Source organism: Colossoma macropomum, unplaced genomic scaffold, assembly GCF_904425465.1.
Source record: "Colossoma macropomum unplaced genomic scaffold, Colossoma_macropomum, whole genome shotgun sequence".
Lineage (NCBI taxonomy): Eukaryota > Metazoa > Chordata > Actinopteri > Characiformes > Serrasalmidae > Colossoma > Colossoma macropomum.
This window is the reverse complement of record NW_023494792.1, coordinates 20,729,539-20,743,703: the sequence shown is the minus strand read 5'-3', so window position 1 is coordinate 20,743,703 and position 14,165 is coordinate 20,729,539. Positions and strand designations below refer to the sequence as shown.

General features: G+C 41.0%; 1 protein-coding gene across 1 annotated transcript in view; it reads right to left on the bottom strand.

The window, feature by feature from the left end:
• Nucleotides 1-538: 538 nt before the first annotated feature.
• The window catches only part of syt7a (synaptotagmin VIIa), a 129,395-nt gene continuing 115,768 nt past the window's right edge, over nt 539-14,165 (bottom strand). Inside the window, exons 6-11 of the mRNA XM_036576497.1 lie at nt 7,941-8,052; nt 7,318-7,582; nt 5,670-5,839; nt 4,113-4,227; nt 2,703-2,902; nt 539-850 (exon numbers count right to left, since the gene is read on the bottom strand). Coding sequence (XP_036432390.1) covers nt 746-850; nt 2,703-2,902; nt 4,113-4,227; nt 5,670-5,839; nt 7,318-7,582; nt 7,941-8,052 — 967 coding nt within the window. The 3' untranslated portion in view covers nt 539-745. The remainder of the gene's footprint in view (nt 851-2,702; nt 2,903-4,112; nt 4,228-5,669; nt 5,840-7,317; nt 7,583-7,940; nt 8,053-14,165) is intronic.

The following is a 14,165-nucleotide window of genomic DNA, read 5'->3' as shown; positions in this document are numbered from 1 at the left end:
CTCCGAAGGCTCTTGCCTGGAGTTAATGAGAGAGTGAAGACTGACCCACAAAAACAGGAGCGAGAAGGAGAGTGGAGGATAGAAAACACGAGAGAGGGAGATAAGAGGACAGAAAACAAGAGAGATGGATGCGAACCAGGGAGGAGTAGACAGAGGAGCGACGTGTGACCTCTAGAGAATGAGTATATACACTCATACAGATAAACAGAGAGCTGGGCTCGGTGGAGGGTGAAAGAGGTATAAGAAGAAAAATAAACATTGGTAACACATTACATTAAAGTTTGCATCCAGCTTTTTTAAATGGCTTCATTTAACTTTAGTCATTGTTAAAGTGTATCAGCAGGTACACTGACAAGTCAAGACTTATTATTTGCTTAGAGTTACAAAAGGTGAGCTACTTGGATAACGTAACTGAAGGCTTAAGATCACTTGATATGCAGACCTTAACAAAACATGTTACCAAAATTACAGCAGAGATCAAAAAGGGTTAGACGAAAGAGGGAGAGCGGAAAAGAGAGACAGAGGGAGTGAGAGAAAGTAGAGAGAAAGAAAGAGAGAAAAAGAGAAGACAAGAGGTGATAAAAAGAAAGAAGCTCAAGGTTGAAAGTTAAAGGTTACGAGAGTGGATGGCTAAAAGTACCCGTGTTTTGCAGTCTGGCAGCGAGTCAGTCTTGTGCATAAGGGTGGGGCTGGGGCTCAAGGGTCAAAGGTTAAAGGATGGGGGGCGGGGACAAAGTGAGGGCGATCAGGCTTTGAGGGCGTGCCACTGCGCCACGTTGGTGCGCGGCCTGCTCAACATGTCCTTCCAGTGCTTCACCTCCGCCGGGCCACTCTTCCATGACAGATAGATCTGACGCAGGAACAAACACACACACGTGCTCATGAACATTCTGCTTTGTAATTCATGCACTATATGGCCAAAAGTATGTGGACACTGACCCATCACACCTCTATGAGCCTGTTGGACATCCCCTTCCAAAACCATAGACGTTAATGTGTAATGGGCTCATCTTTTGTCACTATAACTGCCTCCACTCTTCTGGGAAGACTTCTGATTCAGCCAAAAGAGCATTTGTGAGGTCAGGCACTGATGTTGGACAAGAGGGTTTGGCTCTTTGTCAACGTTCGAATCCATCTCAAAGGTGTTAATAAATAGGGTTGAGGTGTTTATGCACACGAGCACAGTTATGTTGGAACAGGAAAGGGCCTTCTCCAAAATTAATGGTATATAACTGTGTAAAACGTCTTTGTATGCTGTGGCAGTAACATTACCCTTCACTGGGCCTGGTCTGAACAGTCCCAGGCCATTATTCCTCCTCCTCCAAACTTTACTGTTAGCATTATGCGTTCGAATAGGTAGCGTTCTCCTGGAATCTGCCAAATAGAGATTTGTCCAGCAGACTGCCAGATAACAAAACGTAATTCATCACTCCAAAGAACAGTTTCCACTGCTCCAGAGTCCAGTGGCATGCTTTACAGATTATACATGGTAATCTTAGGCTTGTTCGCAGCTGCTTTGTTGTGAAAACCCATTCATGACTGCAAAGGCAGTTTGGAACTTGTAGTGCGTGATGCAACAGAGGATAAGAGATTTTTTACTCTAAATGCACTTCAGCTCTCAGCAGTCCCAACTCTGTGAATTTGTGTGGTCTACCGCTTTGTGGCTGAGCAGTTGTTGCTCCTAGATGCTTCCATTTCACATTAATAGCATTTACAATTGACCTGAGCAGATCTAGCAGGCCAGAAATTTCATGAACTGACTTGTGGCAAAGTTGGCCTCATATGACAGTGCCATGTTTAAAATCACTGAGCTCATCAGTGCAACCTGTTCTATTGCCAGTGTTTGTCTATGGAGATCACATGGCTATTTTATATACCTCTTAGCAATGGGTGTGGCTGAAACACCTGAACTCAATAATTAGCTGGGGTGCCCACATACGTTTGTCCATAAAGTGTATCTACCCACAACATCTACACTATTATGTGCAAAACAAGTAAAAATAGATAGTTCAACAAATCACAGCAAGTTTTGAAAACAAACATTAATATTAACTCCATCTTTCAAATCAGAGATCATGGTTGCTCTTGCTTTTTCAATGCTTGGCGCTCCCAGCTACAGCAGAGCCGTGAGCTTCACCACACACATATGGTAGAGCTCCTATGCGTAGGAGGAACTCTCCACACTGAACTTTCTTAGCAGAATGAGCCGCTGCTCAGTGTCTGCATCTTTGAGTCACACTGGCTAAATGAAAAACAATAACTTGTCACTGTTACTAATCGACAAATCCATTTTTTCTTTCTCTGTGTCTTCATTTTGTGCTTCACATCAGACTTGATATGAAGGTTTTTGTGCATCAATTCTATAGTAATCTACTAAGATCATACAACTGAATATCAAACTAAAATTATGCTAGAAAATACAGTCTCTGATAGCGATTTGTGCCTCACAACGTTTCGTGCATAAAAGAAAAAATTCAACTTATCAATTCTGTGGTCATTAAATATATTTATCAATAAATTAATTAGCCAGCCCTAATTATCTTAGCCACTAATATTACATATAAACATACCATACTGTTCTATACTACTATAATATCCAAACATAATCCTAGATGAAATGCCTCACATGATGTGTGCTGATCAATAATGGAGATATTCTTTTGATGAGTGAACAAATTTGTTGTGTGTGTATTTGTCCTTACCTTGCCAATGACATCGTTACGGCTCAGCCGGTCCTTGTCCATGACGGTGATGATGATGGTGGTCTCTCGGAGCACGTGTGCAGGAACATCAAAGGGGAAGGACTCATTAAAGACAGGGTTCAGGCAGCGCTTAATGGTCACTGTCTTTTTCTTCTCCACACGCTTGTCTTTGTGCATGAGCCACACCTTCACATAGGGATCTGCAGCCAGTCAGAGATGGAAATACAGGTCGTGCAAATGCAACTGTCATTCAGTCAAACCAGCACACGTTTGCATTGATCTTCTAGTCCAGTTAAAACTCTACTTTACTTTACTCTAAATCTGTTCCCTTAAAAATTTACTGATGTTTCTCCTTGAAAGCACTGGCCACTTCTGTAATGCCCTCCTACTTTGAAATCATAGCTCTGTGAAAGTGTAAAGGTTATGAAAGCAGAGGTAATATGAAGGACAAAATAGCTGGGTAATAGTGGAAGATCAATCTGAGCTGGAGTCAGACAGAGTGAAGAGATGAGAGCGTTTGCTACAATTGCTGTGAGATCAGTATATACGTGTGGCTAAGACTGCAGATCAGCTTTGAAATGTCTGAGGTCAGCAAGGGGAGTTAAAAAGGGGAAAAATGGAGACAGAGCAACTTAGCATGAAAATAAGACAAAGCATAACAGTAAGTGAAAAAGACAGCTGTTTAACCCTCAAATGCATGGCTGCTTCCTCAGTTGTTTTCACATATTTCAAGTCTCAAAGCTACACTTTGTACATTACTGAGTCAGGAGAAAAAACATGCAACAATTCCTAAAATCCCTAAAATCTAATGGTGTCTCGTGTATTGCTGTGAGTCATTCTGTAAAGCCTGAAATAATAATTTAAAAGTAGTGTCAGGTCGGATTTTGCGTAGAGGCTGTGACTTGTGTGCATCTCAAATGTAAAATTAACATTATATAAGATTAAGATATGATGACATAGTACTTAGTACTTAGTTCACTGACGTCATCGCAAAACACGTCCTTCATCAAGTTTTGACTTAATTCTCTTTGAATACACTTTTAACACACTCTCACATGTCAGATTCATCAGCTCAGGTAAAGGGTCTGGTTCACAATCAAAGCTACTAAATTCTTCTGCATGTTGCGTGCAATTACACATTTCCACCAGAGAGATCTCCAAATCCCCAAATCTAACATAGTGCAGATTTCCGAGAACTGATCTACAAACTGTCAGGACAGAACTGTCAAAACAAAATAATTTTGATATTGTTTTTGTCACTTATCTGAAACTGGAGGGGGGATGAGGTAAAGTGTCACTTGCAACAGATATATATAATATACATTTAAGGGCTAAATACAGAAAGATACAAATACAGAAATATATGTAAGTTCATTTGTGTCTGTTGTTTATCTACATATGCATGTGTACCTGAAGTGCCTCCGATGTCCATGGCTTTTAGGTTGCGTGCTTTAATGATATTAACTGTGATGGTGTTAGCAGTGGGATTGTAACAGAGAGAAACAAGCAGGTCTCCTCGACTCCCCTACAAGTCAAACACAAACAAATATTCCTCTCATTCATAATTAATCCCACACAATCACCAGGGATCTAAAGCTTCTGTTCATAAGAACGGATAATATCTGATAGAAACTCTATTTCATCTTTTATTCTCTTTTTGATGCCCATAATCCCTCTGAACTTCACCCAGTTCATGTCTACACTAGTTTGTCACTACCAAAGCTGAATGCAAAAACAAATTTCTTAAATAACAATTCACAACACATGTATGATGCATGTCTAACAAGACTATGGCTGCTGATGACGGTTATGTAGTAATTCATCTATAGATGTTTTTTTTCAATAGAGTTTAACTGCAGTCACAAGAACTTATATAACAAGAGGGATCTTAAGTAACGACATTATTAAACAGACAAGACTGTACAGATGCTGTCTTCACAGGGAACATCTTCCCACACGAAGCATCAGCAGGGGCCTAAATTGTTTGGAACTTGTGATTACATCAAAGATGTTAAATACAAAAAAGACATTTAAAATATCCCAACAAAACAGCCAATTAACAATAACAGGCTAAAACAACAGTAGCCTGCATGCCGATAACACGGGAAGCTTTAGCAATTTTATGGATTTAGCTAAAATTCAATGTATAGCCTAAAGTACATGTTTATTTTCTTTGTTTAAAATGAGCTTCTCTGTGGTGTTACCACTTTACATGCTGGGCTGAAACCAGTTATTGGAGCAAGGTGGCATGGATAAGAACTAGAAGCTCCTCAGCCTGTAGGTTAGGGTTAGGAGCAGGTAATGAGATTTGGCACTTGATAAAAGTGTCTATACATTATAAGAGAGGATAACTGTCCTGTTAAAATAACAACAAAAAACAGAACTAAAAGTTTACCTGAATTCAAAATTAACTTTTTTACTAGTTAGTAGTTAGTAGTACTAATTAGTATCCTGGTCTAATCAAGCACAATCCATCATGTCATTTAAAAGACAAAATTCTTGTCTTTTCATACTCTTTCATTAAATGCAATGACTTTTGGCTACCTCTGAAACGTCTTCTGATTTTTTATTTTATCACCATGCTCCAGTGAGTGGGGATAAATAATATTAAGCAGTAATACCATGTTTCACCTCTTCTTCCTTCTTCCATCCCACCTATCATCGAGTGAAAATGCCAGGTAGCTCAGAGACCCTCAATGATACTGTGCTTCTCTTGGTAATAGGTTATGGTATGGAAGGAAAAATAGATTTTCCTTTGACTATAAATATCTAAATCAATACTATGTTTCACCAAAGACCAAATAAGCAATGCATCAAACAGCAGCACAGACGATCCACTGTTACTAAATATTTATGCAGTAGTTTTCTTTAGAACTGGCTAGTTTACCCAATATCTCTACAACTATACTCTAAACACAGTCATTCCCACCGGCAGGACGGTCAGTCTGATAGAGATAAGCCACTCACGCTCCCGTCACTGCATGGTTTCAGCTCCTTCCAGAAGGTCTGGTTGTGGCCCAGCTCCACTTTGTTTAGTGGAATGGACACCTCTCCTATGGGGTCATTCCTGCTGAAGCGGTCATAATCCAGCACCTGAAGGTACAATGTCCGCTCTCGCACTTTCTCGTATGGAAACCCTAGCCAAAAAGAGGGGCAGAAATGTAAATGGAATATCTAAAGTCACCTAGTACTTTTAATGGTCTGCAATAACCTATTCTAGGCCAACTAAAATAGTCCCAATAGAGTCTGGCTACAGACATGCACTCTCAGCCAGATGCACTCTTAGCCACAGTGACGTCACGTGCACATGCACTCTCTGCCACAATGGCAGAAGCAGCCCAACAGCACGGTAACTTTTGGCTGCTGCTTAGCGATATCATTACTTAACCCATTTTTTGTCCATAACATGGCTAGAGAGTTACATTTAATGTACCTCCCTGTTGAAAAAATCATTAACCATTAAAAGTGTCTGTTCGTTCCTGGAGGTTTTCAGTAGTCACTAATGGTATTCTGTGTTTTCCTGAAGGGTTAATATCACAGTGTAAAGAATTCTGATCATTTTCTAATGGCCTTTAATGGCAATATATAAAGCCAATTCCTGTTAGGAAGCAAAACCATCGGGTTTTATTCCTAACAGCCCTGCAAACACTGTAACGTTGTGACAACGTACTGTTTTGGTGCCCACAACGTTGTCTGCCTGGTGCTCTCTACATTGTCACAATATGTAATTCCTCAGAAAGTTAAGACAACGTTGTCTGACAACTTTCTATGAGGTTGTGATGACGTTGACGAGACAGCAAAAGTAATCTGTACCACGTTGACTGTATGTTGTCACAACCTCCTGGAATCCTTCAATTTCAATTTTAATCAATATTACAGTTTTTGATAACCGGTTCTAATCGTCTTCAGCTTGGCTTTCTGCGAATATACCCGACATTCATGTCTTATCGTCGTGGTAGGTTTTATTTTGAAAGTTTCCATACTTAACTACCTTATTATCAGTATGACAACGTTAATATACATTCAGTGTGACTCTTGTTTCCCAACAGTATGTGGTTCGCTGTTTTTCCTCATAAAACTGACAAAAACACTGTTGTAGCAGAGCGTGCACTGACGTCATCAATAGGCTGGCGGTGCATGTCAGGCTGACAGTCCATGTCTGCAGCCAGACCCTTCTCAAAATAGTCAATATGAATAAAACAGTCAATGACAGTATATTTCTCTCACAACTCAACTAGCCAATGGCAGCCAAATTTAGGTAACTATAATATGCCTCATGAGTAGACAGATAGTGGTACACAATTAAAAGACAACTACTATAGCATCAACAAGTCCAAGGTAGCTGAAATGCAGAGTAAAGGTAAAATTGTGTACATGGGATTTGTAATGATGTTCCAGAACAAACTGATGTGAATGAAATCTGGCTTGTGAAACAGAATAACAGTACGCTCCTCGTTAGCTTTCACAGTTTTGTTGTCATAGTTAAGTTTGTGCCACTCATAAACAAAGTTTTGTGGGAGTTTTGGGCCACGTCCAAAGCCAACCCAAAGTGTGTTTCTAAGAACAGTGCAATGCGTGACTGTGACTGCAAATCTAAAATTAGGAACAGACAAACCTTCAAACAGGAACGTCTCATTCCAATGAGGATTAAGGTTCTTTCTCTTCACTTTGGTCTCCAGTTTGTGCTTTTTGTCAGGCAGCAGGTATATTTTTACAAAGGGGTCAGAGGTTCCGGAGAAGTCTTTAGCGGGCAGGTCTTGACCTTTAATGATTTTGACAGTAAGAGTAGAATCCTGGAAGCTGTAGCCCACGCTGAACTGAATCCTGCCTAACTTCTCACTGACTGGACCTTCATGGTCTTCATCTGAGCCAGGAGACAACTAAACAGGGAGGAAAAAGAATCACGAATACGGTCCTTTGAGTACCAACAGAAGTGTAAAAAGCAATTCATTAAATTATCTGGGGTGCAGTGCTCTTTAAACTGAAGTAGATTAACCCCAAACTTGTTCTCAATTGAAGAATTTGATGATTGTTTCTGTGAGTCAGGTACTGATAGAATGATTCCAGCAGACAAACAAAACCTCACAGACAGACGCACACTCATCTCCCCTGAGTCTCCTTGGAAGTGCAGTGCTAGATAAGAGACTCTGGCTTGGAGTGGGCAAACTTCAGTCCTCACAGATATGACTCAGCATTAGAAACACAGAGCAAGGTCATGAAACACACATGCACTCTTACCATCACCATGTCTCCGGTGAGCGAGTTAGCGAGGTCAGAGACGGAGGAATGTCCATCAGCATCTGGAGGCTGACCCTTAGGACTGTTGGCTGGCTTATTCCCCATATTCCTACTGCAGACAGGCGTACAGACAGGCAGAGAGACAGAGACAGACAGAGTGATTCTCCATACGAGGAAGATTATCTTTCAGTGTGCGTAGTTCAGTTTACCCTTCATCGGCCCAAGTCGCTCTGTCTCATCAAACAAACCCAATATGGAAAATCCAGATCTTAGATTCTGACTGGAGCACATAAACTTCAAAAAATGATATTTTCTTTTTCTCTGAGCTGCACACACAGTTCAGACAGTAAGCATGTGATGGAAATCTGAGCTCTCAACAAGATTAAGTTCTGCATCAATCATAGAAATAATTATAAACCAGCAAATGAGTGAGTAGCTAATGCCTAATCCAGAATTTGGAAAGAGAGAAAAACAACACCAAAAATGCAACTTAAAATATTTCAAAACACATCTTATTACTTGGTTACACTCACAGACAAACCATTTAAGGACAAAGCATGATCAAATTCAAAAACCAATGCAATAAACCAAAGCATTTTAGCACAAACAGATATTTCAGAAACCAACCAGACACACAGTCAAATATACACACAGATTATTGAACATATGATTTGTTTTTTAAGCAAGGGTGATACAAGAACGCAGACGAACGTCACATATACATGAGCAGAGAGCAAACTACGAAGGAATGAAAGCTGTGAAACAGTAACATCTCTTACAGTTTAGCAGGTATAAATCTGCTAGCGGTGTTCGAATGTGGAGTGGTCTGTTTCTTACAGGGCGGCGGGACTTACAGAACTAGTGAACAGAGCCAAACCCTGCAAAGAACTAACCAATGTAAGAGTAAAAAGAGAGCCAACGCAAGGGTCAGAGAGAGAGAGAGAGAGAGAGAGAGAGAGAGAGAGAGAGAGATTACGTCGTACATTATGAATGTGACGCAGGGAGTGGACTGAGTGGTCAAGACACAGTAAGAGACAACGGCAATGAACTGTTAAACACTGATAAAGTGACAGAGAGAGAGAAAAGGTGAGAGAGAAAGAGAGATGGATTGGTCACAGAAAAAAGACAAGCAATGGAGGTACCGAGAAAAACAGAAAGACAACGGGTGGACAGCTCAGATAGCAACCGCAGGAGAAAGAGTGAGAAGAAAAGTAAGAGAGAGAGAAAGAAAAACAGAGCGAGTTCTCTGTGTCAGAGAAGAGAGGCTGCATATTATTAGCATGACTACAGACTGAGGCTACAGAGTCAAACAAAACCATGAGAGAGAGAGAGACATCGACTACACCAGCGCTGAGTTATCAGAGGAGCAGAGCTGCAAGAGAGGTGAGAGGGAGAGAAAGAGGGAGAAAGGAAGAAAGAAAGAGAGCAAGAGAAGCCTGGAAACACAAGAAACGCTTAATCTGGTCAGTCAGATAAAAAAATAAAGAAAGGAAGAGAAAATAACTGAAAACAGTAAACAAAACCAGAGCATACAGAGAGCTTAGCAAAAGAGAGTGCATATGCTGGAAAAAAGGAGAAGGAGAGAGAAACAGAATACATTCTAGATTAGTTTGACAAAGAAAAGAAAGACCAGGATGAAGCAATTGTTTTACAATAGAGAGAGCTGGAGAGAGAGAGAGAGAGAAAGAGAGACAGACAGAGAGCAAGAGAGAGAGAGAGAGAGAGAGAGAGAAAGAGAGACAGACAGAGAGCAGAGAGAGAGAGAGAGAGAGAGAGAGAGAGAGAGAAAGGGTGAATCTAGAAGACAAAGGAGAAGGATAGAATAGAGATGCAGAGAACAAACCGAACATGGCAAAGCCACAGGACAGACAGAGAGACGGACGGACGAACGGACAGACAAGGGTGGGGCAGTTCGGTCAGGGGGCGACATGCATCTTTAGAATGGTGGGGAGAGGAAGAAAGAAGAGAGAAATAAGAAATCTAGAGCTTGAAATTCATTATTCGCAACTGAATTTGTGGCTATTTATTTATCTAGAATTCATTCATTTGAAAGTTGAACCACACAAGGTGGACCCCAACAGTCTAAAGAGCGGGAAGGGGCCCAAGTCCAGATTCAGGCCAGCTCTGATCCACAGGGGTGCTGGGTACACAAGTCCAGTAGTGATGGGTTTCATAGCAAAAACCCATAAACTGTCTGTCTGTCAACACATTTTAGACACAAACGTGGATGCTGACATTATTTTTTGTTTTTTATTTTTATTTATAGAGCTAAATTCACTCATTAAACCAATGATATAAGCACAGCAGTAGTGTCGAAGACACACAGACAGACCCAGAAAGTCACATATAAAGCAAGCGAAGCCAGACAAGCAGACGCAGACGCAAAGACAGACATTCAAACTGAAGAACAGACCTCCGTATGGACAGACATACAGACAGACGGGAAGACAAAAGACAGGCAGACAGAGCTGGGGAAGGGGTTAGGAGGGGGTTAAATTCATTAATATTCATAATTTGTGTGAAGTCATTGGTTAATTAGCATAATTGAGTGTTTCTCAAATTAGTAGATTGGTTCATTAGCTGCTAACTGGTTAGTTGATTTGTTAATTGGTTCATGTAATAGATTTCTGTATTGGAGCCCACACACACACTGAGCTGTGAGAAATCTGATGAGAGTCTGACTGACTGCAGTGGAAGATGTATGAGGGGAGAGAGACAGAGGTAAAGAGAGAGCAATGGGAAGTAGGGGGTGTGGTCTTTCTGAATGCTGACCTTAAAGTGAAGCAGTGAAATATGAAGAAAGAGAGATAGAAAGCAAGAAAGCACGACCTTTCTCTTTTTTTACACTCCCTCACATTTACTGTTTTTCCCTCCCTCCTTATTGATTAGGAGGCGACAAAGCAAATCCTTGAAATTCACTAAGGGATATATAATTCATCGTGACTGAAGCCTTGCTCCCAGTGAAGGCTGCTATTGTCTATGAAAGGAAAAGGGCACATAAGGGAAGAAGTGTAAAGACAGTACTGACTTTAAATACTCAACAGTTCTGGTTCATATTCGCTGGGGAAGGTGTGATAATGTCCCAAAATGTGGGGATAGTGATGAAAAAGAGAGTGAGTGAGAGACAAAGAGAGTGAAAGAGAGAGAGAAAGAAATATCACATGAAAACGTAGTGAGATCTCATGAGCTATGAGCAGTGACATGGGGCGTTCAAAACCATAAACAAATCAGTCCCACCAGGATTGCCTTGTGTTCTGACTGTTGCGGTCTAAACTGCTCGATTTTGCTGAGGCTTTTCTCATTATTTGCAGCAGTATTTGCACAGTGGGGAATTTGCTGTACCATAGCCTTATTAATGTCCTGTAAAAATCCATTGTTTTAACAGAAAAGGAAACAAAGCACTAAATGTGTATATAAGTTACAATTATGTGCTCATCTTTTTAAAATTAATTTAGTCCTCTCTAGTTAGATTTTCTTTCCTAACAAGGAAATAATTATCTTTGAAGTATCATTTATTATGTTACTTGTCAATCATCAACAGTATCCTCTCGCACAGGCCTACTCTTAACTCAGCACCTGATGTACTTTTCAACAATGAATACAGTGCGGAATTGTGCAATAAAATGTATTCGCATGTTGCATGGTATACAAAACAGTTTCCATGCTGTTTTCATGTAAAGTATTTGGGAAAATTCTATTGTCTTTAAAAGGCCCATATCCTACATTTTTCTTACATTTTATTTTGTTCCTCTTTTGTGTGGTTTTATGTAGCAAAACCAGTCATAGTTCATTTTGCATGACCATGTTGTAACGTCTCATTATCCTTTAGAATTAAACAGGCTGTTTTTCCTACTGTGCTTTTAAGACTGATACATGTAAGTTAACTCTGTTCTGATATATTGTGCTTCATTCAGAAAGCAGTCCAGCCTGAAACACTTCAACATGAATGGGAGTTTGGCTTTACGTATATGGACTATTTAATGTGGAAATAATGCAGCGAATGCAAATTCCTGGAGAGACTGATCAATTGAACTATTTACCTCTAAAAACCAGATGACATGTAATATTGGTTCCTTTTATTTGGTGGATATAGTTAGTGGCCTTATGATCCATCTTTACTAAAATATTTGTACTGCTTAGTTTCTATTTGCTCAGGAAATGAGCTTCAATTCTCCAACCAGCTTAAGCACTGAGCTGATAGAGCAGCAAAGGGAGCGCAGGTCCACCAGTAGGGGGCAGAATGAACTCAAATTCCCCCGAACACTTCTGCTCATCCCACTTCCACCTGGAAAGTGGGCTGTTGGCATAGCAACCAGCGGGTGTGTGAGAGTGTGCGGAAGAGAGTGTGTGAGAGGGGGTTTGGGAGGACATCGGGGGGGGCAACAAACAGACAGTTACAGTGCCAACACAGCAGACGGGGAAAGGATATATGACAGGTACAGGTGAGAGCCTCCGTAACGCACACGCACGCGCACACAGACAAGGGAACACACACATTCTGAGGCAGGCGGGTGGGCCGTTTGTTGTTCACCGTGACCTGTTATACTATCCTGCTGTTACCTGCCCGGGGGGCTGCGTGTGGCGCCCCTCACCCACGCAGCAGAAAAGTGGGGAGAACAGCCTCGGCTGCAGGACTGGAGAGAAACGCGAGAGACACACCATCCCTCCATCCCTCTATCCCTCCTCCTATCCCTCGATCCCTCCCTCAGTCCCTTCATCTGCTCTCTGGAGATCCCCACAGCAAAGCAAAGGCAATAATACAATACAAACACTCACACAAGCACTCACATGTTTATTCCATGCACACGTATCTATAGCTACAGCCGGACTGCCTCCCAATAAACAGCACTCACCACTCACATGCTTGTTCCTCACATACATCTATTTCAGTACCCAGACTGCCTTCAGGCTGCACGCATGCACACACCAAACAAAAACACACCAACGCGTTCACACAAAACCCCAGGACACATTTCTAATCACACACCGCGTCTCCGCGCTGGGTGTGTCTGGTTAGCAGAGCTCGGCCAAGAACCATCAGAGTGGAGAGAACATACGAGAGGCTATTACATAACCAACCCACTCCACTAAACACTGTGTGAGTGTGGACTCTATGTCTCTATGTGTGAGTATGAGCGAGAGAGTTACACGCAGCTCTTCGAGGCATGAAAACACACCACAAGCTACATTCTGTTGCCGTGCGCACTAGGAATGCATCAGTCATGGATTTTTATGGCTAATTTTATGGCTAATTTCGACTGTTATACTTTTTTGGGGTTGCACCAATATGGATAGTGAGCCAACATCAATATCTAATATTTTTCATGTACATATACTATATGGACAAAAGTATTGGAACACACTTCATCATTGAATTCAGGTGATTCATCCAGTCCCATTGCCACAGGTGTACACATCAACTCTGAGTGGTATTATTAAAAAGTGGAAGTGTTTAAGAACCACAGCAACACAAAGTCATGGCTGGGTGAGTTTGGTGTGGGAAAACATGACTGGCCCAGACAGAGCCCTGACCTCAACTCCATCCAACACCTTTGGGATGAATTAGAATGGAGATTGTGAGCCAGACCCTCTCAACATCAGTGTCTGACCTCACAAATGCTCTTCTGGTTAAACGGGCAAAAATTCCCACAGACGCTCCAAAATCTTGTAGAAAGCTTCCCAGGAAAGTGGAAGTTGTTATAGCTGCAACGGGGGGCCAACTTCATATTAATGCCTATGGCTCTAGAATGGAATGTCATAAAAGCTCCTGTAGGTGTAACGTGTAAGTGTCCTAATACTTTTGTCCATATAGTGCATCTGCCGATACAGATGCTGATATATAAACATTTCTAAAATGTAAAATTGGGTCTACACCTACTTGGATTAGTTACAGAGAAATATAACACTTATGTGTAGAGAGTTACAAATGCAGTAAAAATAATAATAATAAAAATATATTTTAATACAGCAGCGCAATGTCACCTTTTCCAGAGAACAATAAATACATAATCAAATAATAGTTTGAAATATCAGTCAAACCTAAACATCTGTCCGATGTGGATATAAATGTTTTAAACAAATATCTGCCAATACTGATATGATTCTGGTATTATTGTGCAGCCATACGTTTTTAAATTAGAAACTCACACTGTGTGCGCTAACTGAACACACTAGCACATTTGCAGTTATTTCTATTAGCCAATATAAATAGCACAATCTACAAAA